Raw genomic sequence first — 26,067 nt, 5'->3', positions numbered from 1 at the left:
AACTTGCCACTCTGTGAGTCCTCTCCATGGGCAGCATCACACCAAGACACATTTCCAACTGAGATGCATGTCACAGACTTTCGAAAGAATGTTCACGGGAGCGTTATTGACTCTAAACTGGAAACAACCCAGGTACATCCACTGCGGCACATTCTCACCGTGGAATATTATACGCCACCGAGAGGACCAAACTTCTGTCGATGACTCTCACAGACACGATCCTGAGGAAGCAGCCACATGCAATAAAGTCCCACTACTGTATATGTCGCCGTTGATGTGAAGTTCAAAAACATGCGAAAGGACTCCATAATGTCAGAAAGGCAGGATAACAGCCACCCTTAGGAGGAGATGCAGGAAGGAGGCCTTGAAATCTCCAGCCCAGGCTCAGCCCCACCCACTCTGCCCAGCCCAAGTGGCTCAGAGCTCTCTCCGGAGGAGCCCAGGCATAAATATTCATGAGCCAAGTTACTGAAAGCCTTTCAAACTCCCAGGCAAGGTCCATGCCCTTCTGGAGGTAGACTGGGCCAGGTGGGTGCAAATGAGGCATGACAGCCACCTCCCACCTGCTCTGGAACCTGTTCTTGAAATGTGGCTGCGCCGAGCTCCCAGCCCTGACAGCCTCAGGACACCCCCACCGGCAGGAGGCTCTCCAGTGGCAGCCTTTGGCTGCTGGTCTGAGTCTTGCAGGGCCCCGCACAGAGCCCGGGACCTCACACCCCAAACCAGGGATCTCAATGAGCAGCTGGCCACTGCACAGAGCACACCTCACCCCCTGTCCTTCGCAGAGCCGCCCCCCTGGCAGCTCCCCTTCACCACCACCTTCTGGCCACCTGGCTGCCCTCGTTTCCTGGAACACGGCCTTGCTCGCACTGTGTCCTTTGCCTGGACTCCCGCTGGCTCCTTCTCATCTTTGTATTCCCCTCCGAGGGGCACCGCACTCCGTAACTGCCCCACCTGGAGTGGCCGTCCGCTCTCCGAGAGCAGGAGCCACGTGTAGTTTTGCTCGCCGTCGGATACCAGCAGCCTGCCCAGTGCCGGCCACGTGGGACCCAGGGGGTAAGTGCTGCCGGTGAGCAGTGCAGCTGGCGCACTGGTGCCCTGGGTGTGTGACACCCCCAGGATGTTCTGAATGGGGGTGCTTGTTAGCCACGTCCTGCCTCTTTCACCAGCCCAACCTTCAGAGCCCTGAGCCAGCCAGCTCCCTGCTTTGCCTGTTGTTTGTGATCTGATGGTTCTGAGTCCAGACTCCTCTGCAAGACCCCTGCTGATGACTGCCTGGAACCTTCTTTCTAGAAAATGGTCCCAAAGAGGTTGGGTTTAGGAGGCCAAGATTGATAGTAATAAAAGCTAATCTTCCCTGAGCATCTTGTCCTGCACTTGCTAAGCTCTTCATACACACTGTTCCTTCATTCCCCAGAATGAGCCTATGAAGCAGGTGCTCTTATGACTCCCATTGTTCAGATGAGGAAACTGAGGCTCAGGGAGGTGAAGCAACCCAGTTCTGCAGGACTTGCCCGCTGAGCTCCCTGAGCTCTTGCTACAGCCCTGGTCCAGGATTCTCCTGAGATTTGGGCATGAGGATTGGAAGGGTGGAGTCCTGCAAGGCTCATCTGACATTTGCTTCTTCTTAAAGAGACAGCAGCTGACACGCCTCGAATTCTGAGAAATAATCTGGAAGCAGAGGGTCATGGAAGGCCTGTCAGCACGAGGCTGGGGCCCTGGGTGGGAGGAGGCGCACCCCATCAAAGCCTTTGCTTCCTCACAAGGTCACAGAGAAACCTGCCACCTGCCTCTGAGGACCGCTCAGCAATGACAGATCCGAGTGGAGGGACTGACCTCCTGCCCCTTAAGTGTGCTGCAGGAGCCCTCCCTGGGGCTTGGGGACCTGAGCCAGCTGTGGGGCTGTGTGTGTACGTGGGATCTCTTCAAGGCTCTAATAGGGCCATGCTGTGCCTTAAGGATCCAGCTTCCAATTGCCCCCCTCCTTCCTCCCGGCTTTCCAAATGGTGGACAGCGATGGGGGCCCTGTCTTGGAAAGCTGTGTCCGTTGGAGAATGACAAATAAAACAAAAGGAGACAAGCCACTGAGGCCCCACTTGTGAGAATTCTCCTTCAAGATCTAGATTCAGAAGGACAGCCTGCTCTCAACGTTTCTCTCACTCTCCTGCTCACACCAAATCATGCCAGACACCTGGTGGCTTTCCTCCCCATAGGGACCCCGGGATGGCCGATCCAGGCAACACAGGGCCCACTGCTCAGTGTTCCCGGGTCTACAGCCAGGCGGTGCTTAGGAGCCGGGCTTCTAACCTCGAGCTACCATTTCCTGACTGTGCACCCTCGGGCAGATCCCCTTACCTCTCTGGGCCTCGGCATCCTCTTCTGTAAACTGGGAGACATAATAATATCTGCCTCACTGACGGCGAGAATTTAACACGGGACAAAAAGCACTGAGCTTTGCGCCAGGCTCCCGGGAAACACCCGCTGGCTTGCATTGCTATCCGGGAGGGACAACAGACCCCGCAACTTTGTGAGACCCTCCCAGGTCTCCAGACTCACAGATGCAAAAACACCTGGATCGAGGCCCAGTCTTTTGTAGACATCTCATTTTTATGGAGCACATTTTAATGCCTATCCACCCACTGCAAGTTAATCACCTTTTCAGTCTGACAAAAATGTTCTTTCTCACCCACAGGCTGTGCTTCAAAAGGGCTTTTAAATTTATTTTTTTAATTTTAAAAATCCAGTCAGAGATGCTGCTGTGTGAGGAGGGAGAGGCACAGCCAGGTGAGTTATGAGGGTGGGGGCAGAGGAGGGGGGGCACGCTGACTACTCATGAGCCATGTGGCTGCTCTGGAGCCTAGAGAGCATGCCCCTGCTCAAGGCCACATCAGGGCCCGGGGGGCGGGGAGGAGGGGTCTGCTTCTGGTCTTGTGAGGACTGAATGTGACACTGTTTCCGCATGAGCAGCCACATCACCTTGGACAGCTCCATAGCGAGAGGCCAGGAGTGGGGCCCAGGCCCACCCAGACGCAGCGCCTCTCTCTGGCTGTGCTCATCCCCAAGACTCCTCCCTCTGGCCCACCCTTGCTCTGAGGAGTCCTGGAAGCCCCCCAAACCAGGACAGAGCTGGTGGCTGCAGGTCTCAGCTGGCCTGGAGGCCCAGTTCTGACCATCCCCCCATGGGTCTGTCCCACTTCAGTACTGGGTGCAGACTAGGGCTGCGGAGGAGCCTAGTCAACACTGAATAATGCAGTGTCTTGACCCCGTCTCCTAATCCTTCCTTTGAACCTTCCTATCACCTGCAGAGCTCTTTCATTCTGTCACCATCATGTCTGCCATTCTTTTTTTTTTTTCTTTTTTTTTTTTTAATATATTTTATTGATTTTGTACAGAGAGGAAGGGAGAGAGATAGAGAGCCAGAAACATCGATGAGAGAGAGCCATCGATCAGCTGCCTCTTGCACACCCCCTACTGGGGATATGCCCGCAACCAAGGTACATGCCCTTGACCGGAATCGAACCCGGGACCCTTCAGTCCCCAAGCCGACGCTCTATCCATTGAGCCAAACCGGTCCCAGCATGTCTGCCATTCTTAAAGCCCAGCTGGAGCCGTCTCCTTCCGGGAAGCCTGCAACCTTCATGATATCCCATGTGGCACCTGTCATTCAGACCAGGTGACTTAGTCCTCCCTACCCAGGCCCGGCCTCTGCCCCTGCCCCTCTTTTCCCTACATGGGTCGGTGCTCCGGTGTGCGGGCCCTGGGCCACCGCTTCCTCCTCATCCCGAATGAATGACTGGGCCCGACTCCCTGCCCTGGAATCTCTGCTGAAGAAAACCCCCCTGGGACCGTGTTTCAGACCCCAGGGATGAGGCCACAGGGTGGCAGGGCAGGTGACCTGCAGGTGGGGGCACTTGGACCGTCCAGCAACCTGTCCTGGCACAGATATGGCCTCAAGCCTGTCGTTCCACCTCCCAGGCTGCCCCAGCCCCTGGCTGGTAATGCAACCTGCGGCTCCACGGCATAGTAAGGGGGGAGAGAGGGGCGGCGTAGCTCTCTTGGCACAGCCCAGCAGCTAGTTATTTCCACTTTCCCTGGCCATCAGTTCCCTTGATGAGAAACAAAAATGGAGCAATGGCTGCTGAAACAAAAAGAATTTTGTCTCAATTGCATTTGTATTCAAATGGGTGACATAAATTTCAGGGCCTTCCTGAGCGAGCGAGCGTTCCAAAGAGTGGGGCCTGCGTGCTGGGGTGCCGCAAGGACGAGGCCTCCGAGTAAATCCTCACCGTCGGTCTGTTAGCAATGGCATCGGCGATGCGCCGGGAGGGACCTGTCTTCGGGCCGAGTGTGCCCCTCGCAAAGGCGCTCGGGAATTAATTATGGAACACCGCAGCTCGGGACCAGAGGAGGGGCGTGCATGCGAAGGCGGAGGCAGGGAGGCTCTGTGGGCTCTAAATGAACAGACAGTTTAGAGCTGCATCGATCAGGGGCACATTCAGCGCGGCGCCCCTCCCGCGCCAGCACCAGGCCCGGGACCGCCGGGCTGGAGACAGGGCGGCTTTCAGCCTGGCCGCTCTCTTGGGGATGCAAGGCCATCAGGAGGTCGCAGCCTCCTGTATGGAAACAGGAGCCTCAGGCCTCAGTCTTCCCCTTAGCCCAGTATTCTGCTTCCTAACCAATCAGCAGCCCTTGGGGAGGTGCTCCCACAATGACGATGGGGGGCCCCAGGACATGAATGTCTGAAGTCCCTGAATTTTAGCTGCAGACACTACGGCTGGGCCTTGGCCATGGGCTCACTGGGGTGAGGCAAAGCAGGAGCCACAGAAAAGGAGGCCTGGGGCCTCAAACTGCCCTCCCTGGAGCATCCACAGGAGGTTCTGAAACCAGCCTGCCCTCCACAGTGATCATGGCAGCACCTGGATGTGGGCGGGCCAGGAGTCAGCGCCCATGGCTCCAGATACCTGCTCTGTGTGGTCTCTTGCTTGAGAGTCCACAGACTCCTTTTTCTTCAAGACGACCCTGTAAGACTCCATTGAAACGCTAAGGCCCTGGCTGGGTGGCTGGCTAGCCTGTCAGCAGGTAGCAGTCCAGGCCCAGCAAGGTAGGCTTCTCACTCTGGTGCCATGTGTCCTGGCTACAGCTTCTCCAGAGGCCTCAGTCACCACCCCCTCCCGCTCCCCTGCAGACAGGCAACGTCTCAGAGACCCTCCCACCCACTCGGAGGCCCTTGGCAATCTGATTAAAGTAAAATACATTTAAGGGGAAAGTACCCTGGGGAGACAGGACATGCAGGAGAGATGGGCTGTGAGGTAGAAGGGGAGTGTGCTCACACGAAGTGTGTGGTGCCTACAAGTAATGACCAAGGGACGCGTGGGGTGCTAACACCTGTGGCTGGAAGCCTGGTGTCTGGAGGTGTGGGTGGGTCAAGACCCTCCTGAGGGGAATGTACATCAAGGAGAGAAGCTCATGAAGTGTCTCAGGACGGCCCTCTGCCTGCTTTGCAAAGTTTATCATTTGTCTAACGGCTGCTTTTGTGCTACAAGGTTAGGGTTAAGTCATTGTGACCGAAGCTGTATGGCTGGAGTACCTAGAGTATTTGCTATTCAGTCCTCCATAGACAAAGTGTAAGAGGCTGGGGGAGGAGAGGGCTCACTCGCAAAGGTGGCTGAAGAGGCGGGCGGTGAATGAGTATCTGAAGGAGAGAGGACCATGGGCTCAGAGTTCAAGTCTGATAGAGACTGTGGCGGCTCATTGGACATGCCAATGGCAGGTCAGGAATGGCTTTGTTGCTCTCCATGCCCCTATCTGTACAACAGTGTGATGGAGGTGGTGAGGGAGTGACAGAAGTCAGCGGCAAGGCCATGGGGTTGAGAGGAGACCGCCCCTTCATGGTGCTTGGCTATTTCAGAAGGAGAGGGGCAGGGTGTCTGGGGCACCTGGAAAACTCTCCTATTTCAGACCCACGCCTGAAAAACCTTTCTGAAATGTCCGAGTCCACTTTCCTACCGTGGTTACAAGTGTTCAGCCAACCCACAGACTAGGTGTTGCCCGAGGACGTGGGAGCTGGGGGGTAGTGAGAGGCGAGAAGCAGCCCAGGCTGAACCTTGCTGGTTGTACTGCCCCGGTCCTGGCCCTGGCCTGGGGCGACCCATGGAGTCTTTCCCCATCTTGTACTCCTTTCCCACACCAGAGCCCAGAACACAGGTACCCCTGGTTAAGGCTCTGCCCTGCAGGGCAACTGACCCGTGGCTTCCAGCCCTTCCTCCTGGGGTTGCGCTGGCCTCTGGGTTCTCTGTGTGGCCCCAGAGCTCAGCTCGCCAGGCCTGGCCCCAGTCCCCTGCCTCTAGGCACTTCCCTTCTTGCACCCTGTAGATGGGCACAGCCTGAGCCCAGGGGCCCCACGGCAGGAGGGGTCATGTAGCTGCCAGCCTCCTAGAGAGTGCCACCGCAATTCATCACAGTGGTGCCCCAGCCAGGCCTGGGCCAGCCCGTGAACACACAAAAAAACCAAAAAATAATGAGTGTGAAGTTAAGTAGCAAACTCATCATTTGAAACTCTCACGTTCCCCGAGATGAGATGATTCCCATTAACCAAACACCTTCATTTTCAGAAAATCCATGTTCACAGCTTGCTCTGTAGAGCCTGTCCCCACAAGTGATGATTTATACTTTATTACAAGGCGAAAGAGACAAAAAAAAAAAAAAAAATCCTCACTAAGAACAAAAAAGCCCACTGACTCCAGCTCCCCGGGCCTTTGATTTAAAGGGACATTGTCATCTCTAATGTTTTCGTCCGGAGGAATTAGAGAGCGCCACTACCATAATTCATGAGCTCCTGATTTAAGGGGCAGCCTCCGTGGTCTGGCTCCACTGTATTTCCCTTTTTATGGTTCCAGAGAGTATTTTTCTGAGAGATAATAATGTTGGGAGATATTTCTCCTTTGTCATGTGGAGGCCCAAGAAGAAAATTAAAACAGGCCCTTTTGCCCCCCCCTCCCAGAGGCCAGGCTGCGGGTGGAGGAGGACTGTTGTGGGACGTACGCTGCCATTTCATCTTCCACGGCCTGATGTGTCCCCATCTCGGAGACAGAGAAGCAGACTTGCATGCCCCCCTCCAGCTCCCAAAGCCTCAAATTATCTTTCACTGCTCAGCTCCTTCACTCCCCGACTCCCAACCCAGCCCACAACCACAAGAGCCTCTCAGTATCATCCCTATTTGCGGCCTGTTTCTGTTCCTCCTGTTGCCTCCATATTAGGGTCCCCATCACTCTCTCCTGTGGCTGTCTCTAGGTCAAGCAGGTTCTGATCATGTCCCTCCCTGCCTCCCTGGTCTCCCTGGCTTCACTGACAAACAGAAACCCTATGGTCTGTATCTGGGGGCCTATGGCAGAGACTGCTTTGTATCCACCTAATCAGTTTCCTTTCCCTCCTGTGGACATAGCTATAGACTACACTTCCCAGCTGCCCCCGCTGTTGGGTGTGGCCATATGACAGTTCTGGCCAATGGAATGTGTCAGAAGGGATACTAGAAATCCTTGGGGTTTCCCAAAAATCTATAAGGTCTTCCACTCTATCTATATACTGTCCAAGTACAGGGTATGCAGTAAATAAATCTGACCCGAGGAGATGGTAGAATCACCAAAATGAAGATGCCTGGGTCCCTGTGTCACTGTGTGGCCACAAATTGAGCCCCAGCATTGAACTTCTACACGATGAGTAGTAAGTCTGTACTGTGTTAAACCCCTGAGATTTGGCATTGTGATGACTGCAGTTAGGCTCCATAACACAAGTCCTTGCTGCTCCGGGTCTAACCTTTCCCTCCAGCATCATCTCCTGTTTCTCCCTTATTTGTCCATGACACGACACGAAGGACAACTGGCCATGGCCTGGGGCCTTCCTATCTCTACACGTTTGCTTAGTCTGTTATCTGTGATGGTGGATGCCTTCCCCATTATCATATCTGCTTATGAACTCCTACCCATCCTTCTCTGAAGACTTCTGGTGTCTCTTCAATTGGAGGTCTTACACCTCCTCAGGTTCCAAGGCAGTCTTTTGTCAACCATCTCACAGCCTTTTGAAAATCCTCACTTGAGGACATGCTTACTGATTTGAGAGAGAAAGGAGAAAAGAGAGAGAGAAACATCTACCCACTGCCTCCTGTACTCACCCTAGGTATGTGCCCTGACTGGGATCAAATCTGCAACCTTTTGGTGTATGGGACAATACTCCAACCAACTGAGCCACACTGGTGAGGGCTCACAGCCTTTTTGCATCGTCTTTGAACATATATTCATTTCCTGTAGGAAACCAACTCTTTGGGGGCAAGGACCAACTCTCACTCATTCTCAACTTGCAAATGTTGAGGGTATGCAGCATGCAGGCAGGGTGCTCACACTGGAGGCAGACTCCTTGACTTGAGTTTGCATTCCACTATCACCACTAACTCTTCAGTGCCTCAGTTCACAGACTATAAAATGGGGAATAAAAAGAGGACTCCATCTCAAAGGACATGCTCCCAGGGAGAGAGGGAAACACCCAGGCACACTCATGCACCACCCTTCTTTGGTGCAGTCACCTACTGATTGTGGGTCACTCCCAACCCATCTCTGATGACTGTAGCTTCTGGCTGTCAGCAGTCTCTTGGAATGTCCTCCTGTGTTAACACCGGATGATGTAAACATCAAGTGCATTACCCTGCCAACTCCCCATCTATGGGCCCTCACGCCCGATTATATCCTGGAGTCTAGACACTGTCATCACAAATAACGGCATCCTGAAAAATGTTATCTTCAGGCATCCTCCTCTCTGGCCACTTCCCATCTCTTCTGATTTATCCTCTCGGATATCCAGACACCAACAATTTTTCAACTCCACTGGGACCCACAATCTACCAAACAACCATTTAATTGTGTCACTCCCTCCATGATGCCACTTCCTTTTCACCCAGCATTAATCCACGGGGTTTATGTCATTGGAATCATACATTGCACACACCCTCAATTTCCTGCCCCTCTTGGCATGACCCCAGGCCTGGTTAGACCTGTTTGAGTGCTCTGTGCCTGCATCTGTGTAGCTGAATGTGGCTGGGGAAGCTCACTGCCTGTGGACCAGTGTCCCTTTGAATTCATAGTTATGGACCTCAAAGGGGCCCTTACTGCTGCCCAGGGACCAACCACACTGCCTTCTCTCCATATGTCGCCCTCCCACTCTTCCAGACAATTGTTCCAGACTTTCTCTCTCCTCACGCCTCCACGTCTCTTCTTCCATTCTCACTCTCAGCCATGACCTTGCTTCCTGATGCACTAAGAAACCACATACCCACCCCAGCTCCCACCACATCTCCCCACCTACCGATGCCTGTGATCACACTCCCAGGCTTCTCTCCTACTAATATGGATCTACCAGCCACTCTGTACAGCACACCCTCCACCTGGGCACCAGATTCCACCTGCCCTGCTGACTCTATTTCCAGGCATAGAACCTCTTCTTTCCACAGCATCAGTGTTCCCCTTTCTACTTTGTGATTCCCATCCACACACAAACATGCGGTTACTACCTCTACTGCTACCCCTCCAGCTGCTGCCCAACTCTTCTGTTCAAATCCCTCATCAGAGTGCTCTGTGCCCAGTGTCTTCAATTCTCCTCTACCCACTTTCTTACTCTTAAACCCATTCTAATGAGACTTTTGCACACACACCCCCCCCCCCCCCCCCGGTCATTTCACAGACACTGCCCTTCAAGATACCTTCAAATTATGAATCCAAGGCTCTCTTATTTGTCTTCATTTTCACTGACCTTGCAGCTGCATTTGGCACAACCCATTCTGGCCTTGGATCCCAGGACATCTCACTGGCCTCGTTTCCCTCTCACCTTGTGAATCCTCTCACTCTCTGTTGCTAGCTCCTCCTCATTTCCTGACCCCTTCCCATTGGGGCCTCTTTGGGCTCAGTCTTGGATAGGCTGCTCCTATACTTACCACTGGAGGATCCCATTCATCCTCTTGGCTTTGAACACTGGCAACATGGGAAGGGCTTCCAGATTTCCCCCTCTAGCTGGCCCTCTCCCCTGAGCTCCACCTTGCATATCCACTTACCTACCTATTTATCATTGCCACTCGGGTTTCTGACCGACAACAGTAGGCCACTCAGATGTCTGGCCGTCCCCTCACACTCATTGTGCCCCCAAATTAACTCCTGGTCTTCCTCATCAAACCTACCCCACCCCTGGCCTTCTCCTTTGCAGTTAACGGCGACTCCACCCTTCCAATCCTCATGCCCCTAACCCCAGTCATCCTGGACTCATCTCTTTCCGCACAGCCACGGCCAACCCATCAGCAACTCTCTTTGGTACCACCCTTCCAAACAGACCCGTAATCTGACTCCTCACAGCTGTTGTGCCTGTCACCGTCTTCGTAGCCACTGAGATCTCTCATCCGGGTTACTGTAACAGCCTCCTAATCGACTGCATGCTCTGCCCTTGCCCTAGGACAGCAACAGTTTTTCCTTAAAACAGCAGCCAGAGCGACTCCTTAAAATACAGAGCCAGATCATGTCACTGCTCAACGTGAAATCCTCCAAAAGGTTTTCTCTTTCATGAAAAAAGTCCTTACGCTGACTTCCAGGGCCCGCGAGGCTCTCTGACACCCCAGCCAGCAGGCCTACTCTCACTCGAGGGCCTGGGATGTGTCTTCCCCAGCTGACCTCATGGCTAGCCCTCACCCACCTCACCACCACCTCAGTGAGGCCTTCCGGGACCCGGGTTTAAACTCTGCTGTCCATGTGCCCACTGCCTCCCTGTCCTGCCCCCTCACAGGAAGGCAAGTCCCATGGGAGTGAGGATTTTTGTTTGGAACCTGCTGAGTCTCCGGCCTGGAATGGAGCCTGTAGGAAGTGTCTGTGGTGTGGATGCCTGTGTCCTGCCTCCAGGGCTCAGCACTTTCACCAGCTGACCGAGCTTGGGGAGCTGGGATGGTGGGTGAGGCTCAGATGTGGGTTCTGCTCAGGGGCGCCTCCGAGGCCACCCGGGCAGGACGGACGGGTCTGTTTTAACTGCATTGGGAGGCGCTCTGGCCAGTTGTGCCTGAAGCACCTGTGAGAAGCCAGACACCTGTGCCATCTGGAGAAGATGGCTCTCCAGGGCTCACACGCCGGCTGCCCGGGGCGACTCGCACACCAGGCTGCCTCCCACCTGCCGTGGGCAGACCGCAGGCGCTGTGAGTGGGACACAGATGGGACTGTGCCGGAGGGTTGGAATTCTGGCTGAAGCCTGAAATGAAAAACCAGGGCCAAGGAGTTCCACGTCTTAAAAAACAACAATAGGCCACTTAGTGGTCTTGGCCAAATGAGTCAGCGGTTCTCAGCGTATCCACCCCTCCACCCTCTTCCTGCAAGCCCGCAGGCAGAGAAGCCTCAGGTTGCAGACAGCAAAACGGATTTCCTGCTTATACCTCTGTGGTGGTTCAAGAAATGAGTTACTTGTGTTTGTCCCAGTACCAGCCTGGATCCCTCAGGCCCAAGGATGACAGCAGCCTTCACAAGTCAGGGCAAAAGTCAGGGGCCCCCAGAACCCGACCAAATCCCGTGCAAGCTAAACGGAGGCTCAGAGCGCATGGTCATTAGTACCTTACTGTCTCCTCCCCAGATTCAGGACCTGGGCTCCTCCGTTGGTGGGGATCACCGCCCACGTTCCCACCCGACTGCAAAGGGCATTTGAATCCCAGCCCATCTCTTGGCCTTGGGCCTCCTCACAGTGTCCAGCCTAGGAGCTTCTGGGAGGCTTTGGTATGGACTTGCCAGACGCCATAGCTTAAAGGAACCTACAGGTGGCTTTGCACTATCCGGTGGAAGGCCAGCTTTTGGGGAAAAGCGAGTTCTTCCAGGACCACAAAGCGTGAAAAGCAGCAATGGGTGGGAGCGGTCCAGGCTAGAGACACCTCTCTGCCAACCAGTTACCCATCACCCCCGTGGAACCATGGTGGGCCGCTAGCCTGGGCTGGTGCCATGTGTGGGCAACAGGATGGCCCTCCACTGCCAGAGAGAGGCCCCTGACTCTTTGTTCTTAATCTCCTCCAGGAACCACTACAGCCACGCTAAATCTTTTCTCTTTACTGCAATTAAAACAACAATCCTTTTGTGGCTGCAGTTAGGTAATTGCTGATGGGAAGGGGAGCAGGGAAGTCAGACATTGTTGAGCATATTCAGCTGGGAAGCAAGGCCTGTTTGCTTCAGCTACAGCTTCACACCTCAATGAATCCCAGCCTTGTCCCTGCAAGGGATTGACACCCTTCCCCTCCCCCCGCTGGTACTGGATTGTACTGGGTTGTCCAGGGAGCAGAGAGAGCTAAGGACATGCGTAGTAGAAGTAAAAGAGGCAGAGGGGAGGTGCCTAAGCATAATGGCCTGTCTTCAGGGGGTGGACCCCAATGCAAGCCCAAGAAAGCATGGGAATCTGATGGATTATTTTAAAAAAGCTTCTGGTTCCCCCCAAGCCTGAGAATACATAATGACAGGTGACCCGCACTCCCTGGTGTGTTCCCGAGTTCTCTCTCCATAGCCAAAGGCCACTCGGACCCCACACACAGGCCTCAGGTGGGAGCCAGGACACCGCAGCACAGCGACGGACTGCAGCCAGGGGCACAAGCCAAGCGAGCCAGATGCCAAGCTTTACTATGGCATGGGATCTCTGGACATTGACTCTGTGTCTGGCCCTGATTTTCCATGGCTGCACAGACGGAGATGGGATGCCGAAGGGGCCCTTTTGATTCTGCATGACAAATCAATATTACCACGGGCCTTGGCCTCCCTTCTGGGTCCCCAGAAATGCTTTTCCTCATGACACTGCAAGAGCCTTACACCCAGCGGCAACACTTCCAGCAAATATTTACCAAGCACCCACTACACAAGGAGGCTACCATTATACCGATGGGCAGCTCTAGGTTCCTAGCCTTCCTGTTCCCTGTCCTCCTGCTGCAACAGAATGCCGTGGGCAGAACCAGCCGTGCCTGCTCACAAAGGCAGCCCTCCTTCATTTGCCCTGTTGTGCCCCTTGGGCTTGTTACTGCCTTGTCCCTTCTGCCACTATCTTTGTCCAGGCGCTCCTGGTCCCATAGCCTCTGTCTATATTTCAACCAGCTACTATCTTCCCTGCCCTCAGGCCCCTGCTTGTCAACAGGGAAGAACCAGGGAGGGGCAGGGCTGTGGGCCCGGAAGACACCCTCAGCCTTTGGGGCTGGAGATTTGCTGAGCAACTGTCCTGATGAGGGAAGGGCCAGCCAGTCAGGGGTGTTGTTGCTGCGGAGGACACCTCAGGAGGGCCGCTGGCCTGTGGTCTGGAGCTTCCATTATTCCCCTTACGTGCCTGCTTCAGTCTGCAGCAGCCTGGGTGTGCCCTGTCCTTTCTTCTTCCCAGGAGAAGACACGTCCCTCTGCCCATCCAGACCCTGTCTGTCCCCTGAGCCTGGCTCCCAACTTCCTCCTGCCAGGTGCCAACCTGGTGGCGGGACTTCTGAGTGCCCCCGCCCTCGGGTGTGGCTCACGTGCTGTCCATCCAGTAAGTCGCCATGCTTATGTGAATGGAGCCCTGCCACACTCTCCACCTTGTTCCCGTGTAGCCCACAAGCTGGACCTGCAAAGTGGTGGGCCTTTGGGGGACATGGTCACAGAGGCTGGAAAAAGTGGCTGGAGAGGAAGGGAGGACCACAAGGCAGAGGACAGTGATCTGTGCTGCAAGTACTCCTGGGTCACACAGCCTTGGGGAGGCTCAGAACACTCCCAGGAGGCAGCCTTGGCTTCTGAGGAGCCCCCTGGAGATCTGGGCTCTGGAAGGCATGGCCATTCACATCCCAATTCTCCTCAATGCTCCTCTCCCAGGGAGCCAGCTTGGAATGGGTCCTGTGACCTTCAGTCCTTAATTGCTGTTGAAGTCCTCACAAAAGCTTCTCAGAAACACCAAGACTTACGAGGACAACATGGTGCTATCCTCATAAAAGCTGACATTTCAATTGTTCTCATTTTATATTTTTTGCAATTAAATTCTTCGTTTCCTCTGCAGCCATTTCTGAGTATTTACTAACAACCAGAAATCTCTCTGTTCCATTTCTGGTTCTCCGTGGTGCAGAGTGTCAGACCGGGCATTGTGGCATGTGAGCCTGAGACCCAGACCCTGGTCTGTGGCCCTGCGGGGAGTGCTCACCAAGTGAGGAACGAGGTGCCCAGCCACCCTGCCCCTGTCTTTCCCTCCAAGAGGAGGTTTAAAAAAAAAATCAGCAAAGCATCATATTTTAATGAGTTTTCTTTGCAATTTGTATATAATAGATTTTCAATAACAACCTATAATTAGTTCATTTTCTCCTATTCAATTGCTCTGCACTGAGGCCATTGACAGCTTCCAGCTGGGATCTTTAAAAATGGAAAGTGCTTGAAGGCTCAGCTCCAGATAATGGCTAGAAAGTGCTGGGCCCAACAATACAGCTGTTAGGAGCAAAGCAGGCATTATGGGAAAAAGGCTTCTGGGTTTGAAATTTCCAAATAGAAGAAGAAAGTGGTGGAGGGCCAGACGGCTGGCAAGCAGCAGTTCTGGCTCAGAACTGACCCCCCCTCACATGGTATGATGAGACTGTCCCACCCTGGAGCCCTGTACATGCATGGTGTGTGGGGTGGGGCATTCCACCAGCCCTGCTCCCATGGGGGTGAGGTACTCATGAACACCTCCCTGCCCCCACTAGGGGCTTCCAATAGTTTTCTAGCATAGCCACGGCAGTGTGTGTGTGTGTGTGTGTGTGTGTGTGTGTGTGTGTGGTGTGTTGGGGGTGGGTGTGGTGGGGACAGCACACCCTTAGTAGGAGGCCGACCACACAGAGTCCAGACACTGGAGACCTTAGACAACAGCTCTGCTCACTTTTCTGTCCTGACAGGCATCATTGAAAGGCTTCCAAGACCAAGACCAGCTCTCCAGCTGATGCCCAGTATCCTCTCCAGCCACGTGCCTGCGCTGGGTGCACCTGCAGTGATGGGGCCTCCCTGCTCCCCAGCAACTCCCGCAGGCTGGGCAGCTGACTCGGGGAGGCCTCCACAGACCTAGGCTATGCCTGCCTTCTGGCCTCTTGGGCCAGTCCTGCCCTCTGGGACCCCACACATCAGCCATCCCCACCTGTGACAGCCTCCTCACTCACCCAAGCCCTTTGCCCCTCAGGACTACCCCCGGCCCCCACCTGTCTGAGCCACCGTTCTCCTTGCCCTTGGCTGGTTATCTGCAACCGTGTGTGTGTGTATCCATCTCACATGTCCCTTTCTGATCTCCCCGGGGAAAGCAGGTCTTCCCTGCCAGCATCGCACTGGTATTCTCTGTCCACCACCTGCTTGGATGACTTGGCTGCTTTCCCTTTTCCCAACCTCCTCCCTGACAGAGTGCACGCTCTGTGTGGGCGGGGCCTGGTGTCTTGCTCACAGCTGCAGTCCATAGAGTGGCCTCTGTGAGTGTTTGCTGATTCGAGGCTCCCCTCCTCCTAAGCTCCCAGCCTCTGCTGCTAAATCTTCCCTCCTGCATGGTCTCCTTGCCCTGGCCAAGCTCCTCTAAGATGTTCCGGTTGGCTGGCCTGCCCCTTAAATGGACAGTCCAGTAGCTGAGTGAGAGGAAGGGCTTGCACCTCTGCCTTTTCAGAGAGCCTGGCCCACACCAGCATCAGGGCAGACATGCCCAGTCTCCCCATAGTGGTCCAATATGGTGCTGCTTCCTTGGCTGTTTCTGGAACTGACCTGAGTCAGGGAGCTTGGGTCTGTGCTCAGTGGGTTTTCTCCAGAGGTCGACCTTCCCACTGCCCTCCCTCCCACCCTTGTTCCCTGCCCGGTCAGGGCCCAGCTCGGGGGACTGGAACTGGCAGGGTCTGCAGTTGGCAGCAAGGCCTGCTGTGGCAGAGGCTCCAATAACCCATGCTGTGCCTTCCTCTGTGGGTGTCGAGCTCACCTTGTGATGTGGCCTCAGGTGGGAGGGAGGAAGCCCTGGGGGCCGAGCGGAGGCTGTGCAGGTGAGTTTTGGGTTCTCAGGTGCTGAGCTCAGAAGATATACAAACCCAATTCCATTCTGATAAGTTATTTTCTGTGCAAACCCACATTCTACGCTAATAAATTATTTCCCAAGGTGTACAGATTAGCACAGGGATGGCCAAGCCGACCGCTGGCCAAGCCTGGCCTCTCGAAGCCAGGGTCTGCGGCTGTGGCCCTGAGATCCAGACGCCATAGGGCTGAGGAGCGGCCGAGCAGGAGCCCTTATCTCCACACACAGTTGTTGGAGGCAATCAAGCAGCAGGCAGGTGGCTTTACCGCCTAAAAGGACACATCCTGAGGAGGGCTAAGTGGGCAATCAGCGGCCTTGGGAGCAGAATGGGAGGACAGGCAGCTTTTGTCTTCATCCGGGAAGCATTAGGGCCACGCACACCCCAATACTCATTCTGTGGATCAGGGATGTCTGGGCTGGAGAGCAGCCATGGGGGTTCCCTTATCAGCCTGGTACAGCCTTGCTGCTCTCCCCAACCAGGGTCCTGCCTGTGGGACCCCAACAAGGTGGTTCCTGTGCTCCCTCTTCCCTGGCCCCTCTGGAACCCTGATGACAGGCACATTGTGTCTGGACCCCTTTTTGCCTAGTGTGTTTCTCCAGATAGTTCATCCCCTCACCGAGTGAGCATTTACCAAGGGCTTTCTGGGTGCCAGACCCATGCCAGGCTAGAGTACATGGTGAGCAAAACAGCTTCTGCCTCATGGAGCCTCTGGACTAATGTGGACGGGAGGGCAATGGACCGCCCAGAGGGACTGTGGCTGGGAGGGAGGGGCTTTCTCACCAGTGTCACCGCCCCCAACACTGACCTACCTGGTCAATAATTACTTAGCACGGCTACACGCAAGGTATTCTCATCACTTTACCCGTCTTATCTCACTTAGTCCTGAGTAACCCTATTTGGGGTGTACCTGCAGACCAGCCCCGACTGGTCATGTCCTGCCAGAGAAGACAGAAAGAGCTGTAAGCTGTGCAGCCAAGCACGGGCAGAGGACAGCCTGGTCCAAAGTGTCTTCCCTCCCAGAACCAAAGGGCAGGGGCACAGCGGGTCCCGAATTCTGGAACCCCTGCAGAAGCAAAGGTCCCTTGTCTAGGAAAAGCTGGTGCTGCAGCCCCTAAGTCCCACCCCAAACCCTCGATGGGAAGCAGATTTAACCCTCGTGTCCTGTCCAAAAGCTTTTCTTTTCTCAAAAGCCGGTGCCATGTGTTGGCTTCTATGCGTGGCGGGCAGGGTGCCCTTGCTCAGTCACAGAAGGGATTTTGCCCACTGTACAGGAGAGGAAGCTGAAACCCAGCGTAACCTCTGGTCAAGAGCTGTCCAAGGTCTCACAGCCGGCAAGTGGCAGAACAAGGATTCGAACAAGGTCTGACTTAGTCCACATCCCTAACCAACAGGCCACAGCCTGGTTACCGTGCAGAGAAAAACTCAGGGCTGTGGGCACACACAGGAAGGTGTGGAGCTGGGGAGGGGGAAGAGGGGTTAAGGAAGACTTCCTGGAGGAGGAGACCGCCATTTAGGGAACCAAACTGTGGGGACAGTGAGAGTCTCATGACTGGGGAATTCTAGTGAGTGGCAAAGTGTGCTTAAATGTATGAGGAATCAGGCATTTGCATTCAATCCCACTTCTCTCTGTTGACTGTGTGACTTTGGGTCAGTTACTTAATTTCCCTCAGTTTCAGTTCTTCATCTGTAAAACAGGAACGTAATACTAAGAGCTGACACATGGTAAGTGTTAGGTGAGCTCATTACTAACTGAAATGATATTGACGAGCAAAACCACTCAGATGGCATGCGGACTGCCTTCGGGCGCTCCTGGGGAGCCTCTTGGAAGCCCCTCTTTCCGTGCTTGAGGTGAGGAGGAGAAATACCCACATGTCTGCCCTTAGAAGGGGTTGGTGAGACTCACAGCATCTTCTGTCTTCCAATTTTCACCCCCCCCCCCCTCCCAACTCCCAGCCACTCCAACTTAACTGTAGTATGCCCTTGAGAAAATGAGGCAACAAAGGCAGTGAATTCTCAACTTGATCTGCGTGAGCAATGCCGGTTTGTCCCTTTGGGATTAGGGGAATGATCACACCAATGATCCCGCCTCAGCCCACAATGACACTGGGGCGCAGGCATTACTTGTTCTCCAAACTCAAGAGCCAAATGGATTCAGATATAAGTTTTGATAGATCCCATGCCGTCTGAAGTCTAGCTACTCACAATCCCACCCTCAGGAACCAGTGGGAGGCTGAGGTGGTCCTCTGACATCCAAACTCCCTGTCTGAACTACCTGCATGAGTAAATTCACTCACCATTGAATCTTGTCACCCTGTTTTTCCCCGACGGCTGTGAGGACTGATTGAGGTGGTGTGTCTGGCCTGGGGTCTGACCTGTGCCGGCATGATTTATTCTAGGGGATGATGACATGGCTCCTTCCTTTCGTTTTGTAGCAACAATGCAGAAAAACAGCTGGTAATTCACTGGGTGACCATTTCATTGGTTTCACAGAGTTGCCCTGGATACCGAGGTATTGCAATAATTCGATGAAATCCCTGTCTTCCTGCCTGCCAGCCTGCCTGGAGCTGAGGGAGAGTGTGCGGCCCGCACAGCCCGATCCCCACGGCCCCCCAGACTTGGGTGCTCCTCTGGACACTGCATCTGCTCTCCCAGAACGGCCACACCTGAGGCCTCCTTCCCGCACAGCTAGTTGCTCAGACCCTTCCTTGGCATCCCACACATTGCACTCACAGGATTCATTAAAAGAACAGGTATCTTTCTAAAAAGCAGGAGAAACTTGTAATGCATTTGAAGCAAGCAAAAAAAAAAAAAAAAAAAATTCCTCATCTAAGCAACATGGTTTTCCCAAGATCCCAGCCTGAGCATTCAGGAAAGCGCAAAAACATGCATTATGGAGCAGCTTTTTAAACGAGCGACTTTCAGATTGATTTATTGTGATGTGCAGGCAGGGCTGGCGCACATGCTGCTCACAGGGAGTCTGGGGCCCGGGCCTCTCCCTTGCAGCCTGGACTAGCGGCTGGTCCTGCTGCTCGCTGGGTGGGGCCAGGAGGAAGGGCGGGGGGCACTGTGCCTATAGTTCCCAGGCCAGCCGGGGATTCAGAAAACCAAAAACAACCTGCACAGATTGTTTGGGTGATAAAGGAGATGAGAGGGAGGCCACCACCATATTTCACTGCACAGAGATGGATGACTGGGAGCTTCACTCCATCTGACAGTTAGAAAGGGGCTGAACTGACTCCATGGTTGAGGGACCCGTCCTCTGCTCTCCTCCCTGGGGAGGGGCCACCTGATCTGCAGAGAATGGTACAGCCCACCGGGAAGCAGCTCAGCTGAGCATGGGCCACCGGCAGCCCTGAGATTCCTGACATAGCCCTCGGCAGCTGCGGACAATGACAAGCACGTCTCCCGATGAACGGCTATGCCAGCTGCACAAGCAGATGTGATGTAGGAGGCTCCAGCCCCCACACTTGTAAATACAACCCACTTCTCCCGGGAAAATGTCAGGATGCACCCTGCCTGGTACCGAAAGGACCCTGGTAAAATAGAGACTAGAAAATAAGAATTTAAAATCAACTTTTAAAATTTAAATCCAAAATGAGGTTGCTGACATATTTGAGCTACTACTATTTTCTGAGTTGTAGTGAGATTTCTTTAATGCCCATTGATTTCTGGGTAATGAGTTGTACCTACACGTCTCACTTCAATTGCCTATTTAACATTCGCTGAGCCATAAATCCATCCCCGCGCTCTGGGAATTCAGTGTAGAGTTCCGGTGACTTTGAAAGACCGTTGATCCCGCGTGCGCCAAGTAGCCACCCGCCAGGCCTTTATGGTGGGTTAACTCATCCTGTGGCTTCCTTAATGCCTGTGACTTTACATTTTATTGCATATCTATTATTTGGGTTGGGCTGTGATGAATGGTTTGGCTGCCTCAAAACAAGTCCAAGATGACAGCAGAATCTAATTTGTTTTAAAAAGGATGGTCAGCGTGCTTTTCAAATAATCGCCTGGAATGAAGGAAACAGACACCATTCTGCACTTTGTGAGACACGGGGCTGGTCCCGTGGCTGTCAGGACTGTCATCAGGGAGGCCAGGCACCTTCTCTCCACTGGGGCATCAGGGATGCTTCTGTCTCCTTGCGAATAATGCCAACAGCTTCCTGTTTGGCCGCAGACTGATTCCCAGGAACAGAGCTCCTGAGCAGAGGCTCCTGCGGTACCGGACAGTGCATGAGCAGTGCCATTCCCTGCAGAATGTGCCGCTGTGGGATACCTGATGTACCCCCTCAATTCCAAAGTCTAGCCTTGGCCCCTGGCTCTTAAAATGCATCAACCTCCTTCTTCGCAGCTCCTTTGTCTCAGAAGTGTCCTAGAACATGGGATGTTGCTTTTCTGTTGTGGGGGCCTCACCTCCCTGCCATTTGCCTTGTCCACCTGATTGGAATCATCAGGAAGCCTCGGTTTGGGAAAGGTGGGTGGAGAGGATATTGCAGGAGTTGGACTCTGGGACCGGAGTGATGTGCAGGGCAATGCTTACCAGCTGGCTCTCCAGAGGACAGAGACCCCTACCTTCCTTTTTGTGTCATTGCTGTGGTGTAAATACTCCCACCATGGATGATTCAAGGCTACCAGTTGTTTGTTTGTCTTGAAAATTCCTGTGGGGCTCTTAGGAGCTAGATCTAGGGGGCTGCGGATCCTTCCGTACATTCTAAAATTTAGAGGTTCATTTCAGGGAATAAGCTCCTTGATCCGCAAAGCCAACACCCTCCACAGCAGGCTAAGCCTGCCTGACATTCACACCGTATTCTGACCTATCCTATGGCAGTCATCACTGTGAGAGCAGACGTGGGCAGGGAGGAGGAACAGGGGGAGCCATGCCTAGTCACCGCATTCCAAGCGGAGCCCTGTGCTTGGGGCCTGGGCTTTGGTCCTTGGCAACAGGGATGCTGTGAATGGAAAGGTATCTCCACATCAAGTTCATGAACATTTCCTGCGGGCAAGAAGCACACTTATTGCTCCTCTCTTATGTCACACAAGTGCCTCTTCCATCTGCCACAAGAGCCCTTCTTGCCAAGGACTCCTCCCCAGGCCTGTGGGTGTTTGTCAACAGGGAGCAGACACCTTTCTGCAGGGGAGCTCCAGGGAGGGGTGGGGTGGGGCAGAGGGGCAGGGTCTGTGGCTCAGAGGCGCAGTGCACCCTGGGAGTGTCTCACACCTATCTCTCAAACTCAAGGACCTAAAGGTCAAGTGCAAGGACACACCACACAGGGCGCACATGCTACCTGCTGTAAGCAGAGCCTGAACACTGTCTGACGTAAATGGGCTTCATCTCTTTGGGGCTGAACAGAGGTCTCCAAATCAACCCCAGCACCACGTTACCTCCCTCTCCCGCCTGGCCCAGCCTCCAGAACCCTCCTCCAGAACCTTCCTTGTGGGGGCCACAGCCTAGGGAGAGCCCTAAAGTCTGCTCCCTCCACATTCAGGCACGGCATCCCCCCGAGGTATCCAGCGGTGCACGCCCAATCACGCGTAAATCACAGTCCCGTGCTCCTCCGACGATGGCAAGAAGGTCCTTTATCCAAAGGAAGAGACCAAGCATCCCCTCTCCCAACCCACACCTTTCCCCTCTGCAAGCTCAGGCTCGCTGCAGAGCAAGCCCAACTGCTTTCACCCGTGAGAGAGACCAGCCCTGGAGACCAAGGACAGACGCCAGGCCCTGACGCAGTTTGGTGCGGGGATGCCTGCGGACACAGCCTGTCTGCCCGGCCGGCCGGTGGGGGCCTGACTTACGGAAGGCAGTGTAGAACTCGCGGAGGGTCAGCCAGCCGTCCCTGTTGTAGTCATCAAATCGAAGGAGGTCGCTTGGGGAGCATCCCAGGAAGCTCTCCTCCAGGTCCCGTTCCTTCAGCACGTGCTGTGGGTGAGGGAGGGAACAAGGCCGGAGCCGGGCGTGAGCTCAGAGCCGTGGGCTTTGCTGGGACGTGGCTCAGGCCATTTGGGTGAGGAATCAGTAACAGCTCAGTGGGCCCTGGGAAGCATCTGGAACTCTCTGGTTTTGTCTTGTCTGACCCTCCCATTTTATAGATAAGAAAAGTGAGGCTCAGAATGGGGAGGGGCTTTCCTAAGGTCACACAGTGGTTGGATCCTTGAGGCCACCTGCTCTATCCTTCTTGCTATCCATGGGGAACCAGAGAAGAGAGGGGGCCTGATCAAACAAATTCAGCAAATAAATAAATATGGCTGAACAGAGGTCTCTCCCACCAGCCCTTGCAATCTCAGGGCTGTGCCCCCTAGACACAGCACAGCCCCCCAAAGGGAGGACTGCCATTCTACTGACCGAGCCTGAGCCCCGCCTCTGCCTGCCCGGCCCTCCAGGGGCAGAATGTCTGTCCTTGGGACCCTGGCAGAGGATCATGGTGGCCTAGGCTACAGGGCATGGCGTCCTCCCCAGCATGACCAGCCACAGGCCAAAGGTCACTAAAGGTAGAGATTTCCGGCACCCTCGTTCAGCTGGGGCCAGACGCTGGTGTGTCTTACAAAAAAAAAAAAAAAAAAAAAATGCTCAGAAGGAAACCTCAGAAGAAGGAAAGAATTTCATTTTATTCGAGGGGGCGGGGAAGAGGGAGACAGAGGCATTTTCTCTTTATTTAACAGTCTCGGCTGGGTCTGCTATATTAAAGGCAATTCAATGTGATAATGTTAAAAAAAAAAAATGACCCTTCACCCAGCAAGTAAGAGTGGTCGATAAAAGGGAGATCAACCATAACGCCCAAAGTCAATCTTTCAGGGTGGAAATTTCCCTTTGTCTATTTCTGCATTGGAAATTGATTAACGTTTCGTAGGACCTACCCGGTTTTCCGCGACACCTCTGAGCCAGTGTCCAGGCAAGGCTCCCTCTAGCTGGGCTCTGCCTGGCAGATTTGTGAAATGGACGATAAATACGTTAACCCAATTACTATACTTGTTAATGGCTCCAGGGGCCTCGGGGACTGCCACTGCCAGGTTAGAGCAACGTGACCAGGAAGGTCCTGTTTACTGAGCCACCTGGGAGCCACGGGGGCTGGGGGCCAAGAGCCACAGCAGCCTCTGTCCAGGCCAAGCCAAGCCAAGCATCTGCCCTAGGCGCTGCCTGCACCGCTGTGGTCAGGGAATCACCAGGCGGTTCCTCCTGCAGGCAACCGTCACCAACAGGACCCGGGCTTTCCCAGAGCAGCTCGGGTCACCTGTGGGGTGCTGGCCCTGCCCCTTGGGGTCCTAGCCATCGCTGGGCCTATTGCTAAGGAAGGTGGTGCTGTCCAGGTGTGGGTGACGAGAGTGGGGTCTGCATGTGTTCCCTGGAAGTGTGCTCTGGACTGGCTGGAGCAGGGGGCCCTGAGAGGGGACTCTGCATGGCAGGGCTTTTGGGCGACTGCTCCATTCTCAGGTTTTGGGGGCACTTGCTGGCCCCATAGACCTTGAGAGGACCAGGTGGAACTTCCTGGTGGAAGCCATGCTGCGAGGAGATCAGGTGTACGCCCACCAGCCCACCTGGGGTTCTTCTTGGTGCCATCACGTCTGAGCAGTGAACAAACCCAGGCGAGCTGCCTGGTTCTGTGAAGTGGAGGCAACAGCAGTGCCTGCCCCACAGCAGAGGACGCTGAAAAGGGTCAGGAGGCACCAAGTTGATAATGAGGACATCGATACTGACCACTGTCACCTCCTGAGAACGTGCTGCGTGCCCAGCACGTCAGGCCTTAGTTGTTTAACCCTCCCGATGGTTACAGACAAGAAATGGAGGCGCAGAGAGGTGAGGTGTCTCCCAAGACCCACCAGCTAGAAAATGCTGGAGGCGGTGTGACCGGGAAGCTGTGTTCTCAGCTACTAGACCGCACAGCGAGGCCCCCTTCTGCTTGTTACATCACAGGGCACGGCCTGGCTCACTGCCAAGCACACACGGTGCCCGTAAGGGTTAGGGCACGCCCCAGCCCAGGCCTTCCTGGTGACCTGGCCATTTTGCTAGTCACCACATCATGCGAAGGGTTTCTTTATAGTGACTGTCCTATAGTGGGCACTCAGTCTCTGAGCTTCCCATGCCCACCACCCTGCTTGGGGAGGCCGACCTTGCCTTCCGGGCAAACCTTTGCACCTGCCTGATGTGGCTCAAGAGCCCTAGGTTCTTAAAGGCAAACCAGCGGAGCAGGAGCAGGAATGCAGGCGCTTAGGCCCACCCTGCCTGGCTTCCTGCCACCGGCCAGGAAGATCCTCCCCACAGCTGGCGATGACTGGCCCTGGTTGCTCCCTCCCCGTGTCTCTCTGCCACAGAAGCTAACTGCGCTTGCACGTCCTTGTAGCTGGACAGGCGGACACACGTGCTGGGTTTGGGGAGGGCGGCAAACTGCAGGGCCTGAAGCAAGTGTTTTCTCAAAGGAAGAGCCATGCTTAGGGGTGGACACAGGGCTTTGTGCCAGTAAGTGGGCTGGGGCTTGGGCCATTGATATCTGGGTACTAAAGAACAGTGAGACGGGGGTGGGGGGTGGGGGGACGCCCAGGTTGCAGCCCCAGGGGTGTGTGGTGAAACCGAGCCTGCTTCCTTTAGCCTTCCCGCTGGGGAAAGTCAAAGACTCATGGGAGAGAAGGTTTATTTCCTCAGGACAAAATCAGAGACCAGCCCTCCCTGCGAAGTGTGTGTTTTGCCAGCTTCCTGCGAGTGTGTCCAAGCTTGTTTGTCAATATTGGCTGAAGGTGGCCGGTGGGAAGAGACACGGGCGCCCTTTGTTTGTAAGAGATTCTGAGAGGCCTTGATCACACGCTCGCTCTCCAGCTCCCTGGGGAAGGCTCTCTTGCAGGCGTCCCAGCACAGAGACAGTGACCAACGACTCTCCTCACGTGATCTCCAGGTTCTCTTCATGGGCATGCTCGATGGAAAACCCGATTCCCCCTTAATTGTGTGTTCACTGGAGGCCGTACTCACCTGAGCCAGTTCCGAGGGGCTGAGGTGGCCGTCACCATCTGCGTCCAAGTCCTTAAACAGAGATTCCACCAGGAGGCGCTTCTGGGAGGCCGGGTCTGGGGGGCTGGCCCCTTCTGGGAGTGGCCGCAGGCGGGTCTGCAGTGCCAGGAGGACGTTCTTCAGGCGGGCGTAGTTGGCCATGGTGCACGGGTCTCCTGGAGGGGGAGAAGGGGTTAAGGCAGTGAGACTCTTCCCCAGGGCATTGCGAGAACCTTCCCCCGTTCTGGGCATTTCCTGCGTGCAGTGCGGGTGCCACTGGGCTGATGGGAATTGTTTGCCTGCCTGCCCACCAACCCACCCCATGGCTATCCACTGAGCACCGAATACATGCCACACGTGATGCAAATGCCGGACGGAGCCTGCCTGCCCATCCCACAGAGATTTGCTGAGCACTTACTATGTGCCGGACATAGAACAATGGCCAGACGGACGGGGGGAGTCTGTCCAGGGGGATTCACAGCGGCAGCCCCACGGCGGCTTCGGGGAAGCTGGCCCCAATTTCCCTTTGTAATAGCTCGTCTTTGCCTTAATCCTCGCTGAAAGGCTGCTTTTGAATCCTTGGCTTCCTGGATTTGGGAGTTTTAGTTAACAGGACTAAGACGCCCTGCTTAAGTTAATTAGGTGCACTCCCAGAGCTGGATTACTTCAAAACAAACATGTGTACGCACGTCTACAGCCAGGAAACAAAGGAGCTTCAGGAAATCCACACCTACGCTCACAGCCGCTCGCTCGGGGCTGTACCCAGGCCTGGGACGCACTGCGACCGGACACTGGGAGAAACTCCACAGGAGGCTCAGCCTGCCCCCGGAGGCCGCGGGGTGCTGGCCGAGCAGGGAGCCCTCAAGCCCCGCTTCCTCGCCTCCCTGGGGTGCAGGGCTTCCTGAGCCCTGGGGGGGGGGCCTCTCTGTCCACTCCAGGTGGGGGCCAAGGTGCTGCTGGGAATGCACTGTCTGGGGCCTTGAGTCTACCTCTTCATTCCCAGGCCAGTTAGGAGAACCAGGGGCTGGGACAGTCACGGTAACGCAGG

General features: G+C 54.8%; 1 protein-coding gene across 1 annotated transcript in view; it reads right to left on the bottom strand.

Moving 5' to 3' along the window:
* The window catches only part of FSTL4 (follistatin like 4), a 296,460-nt gene that overhangs the window by 59,566 nt on the left and 210,827 nt on the right, over positions 1 to 26,067 (bottom strand). The window contains exons 5-6 of the mRNA XM_036424598.2: positions 25,002 to 25,195; positions 21,842 to 21,965 (exon numbers count right to left, since the gene is read on the bottom strand). Coding sequence (XP_036280491.1) covers positions 21,842 to 21,965; positions 25,002 to 25,195 — 318 coding nt within the window. The remainder of the gene's footprint in view (positions 1 to 21,841; positions 21,966 to 25,001; positions 25,196 to 26,067) is intronic.

Source organism: Pipistrellus kuhlii, unplaced genomic scaffold (assembly GCF_014108245.1).
Source record: "Pipistrellus kuhlii isolate mPipKuh1 unplaced genomic scaffold, mPipKuh1.p scaffold_m20_p_8, whole genome shotgun sequence".
Lineage (NCBI taxonomy): Eukaryota > Metazoa > Chordata > Mammalia > Chiroptera > Vespertilionidae > Pipistrellus > Pipistrellus kuhlii.
The sequence above is the reverse complement of the archived record's forward strand: the minus strand, read 5'-3'. Positions and strand labels throughout refer to the sequence as shown.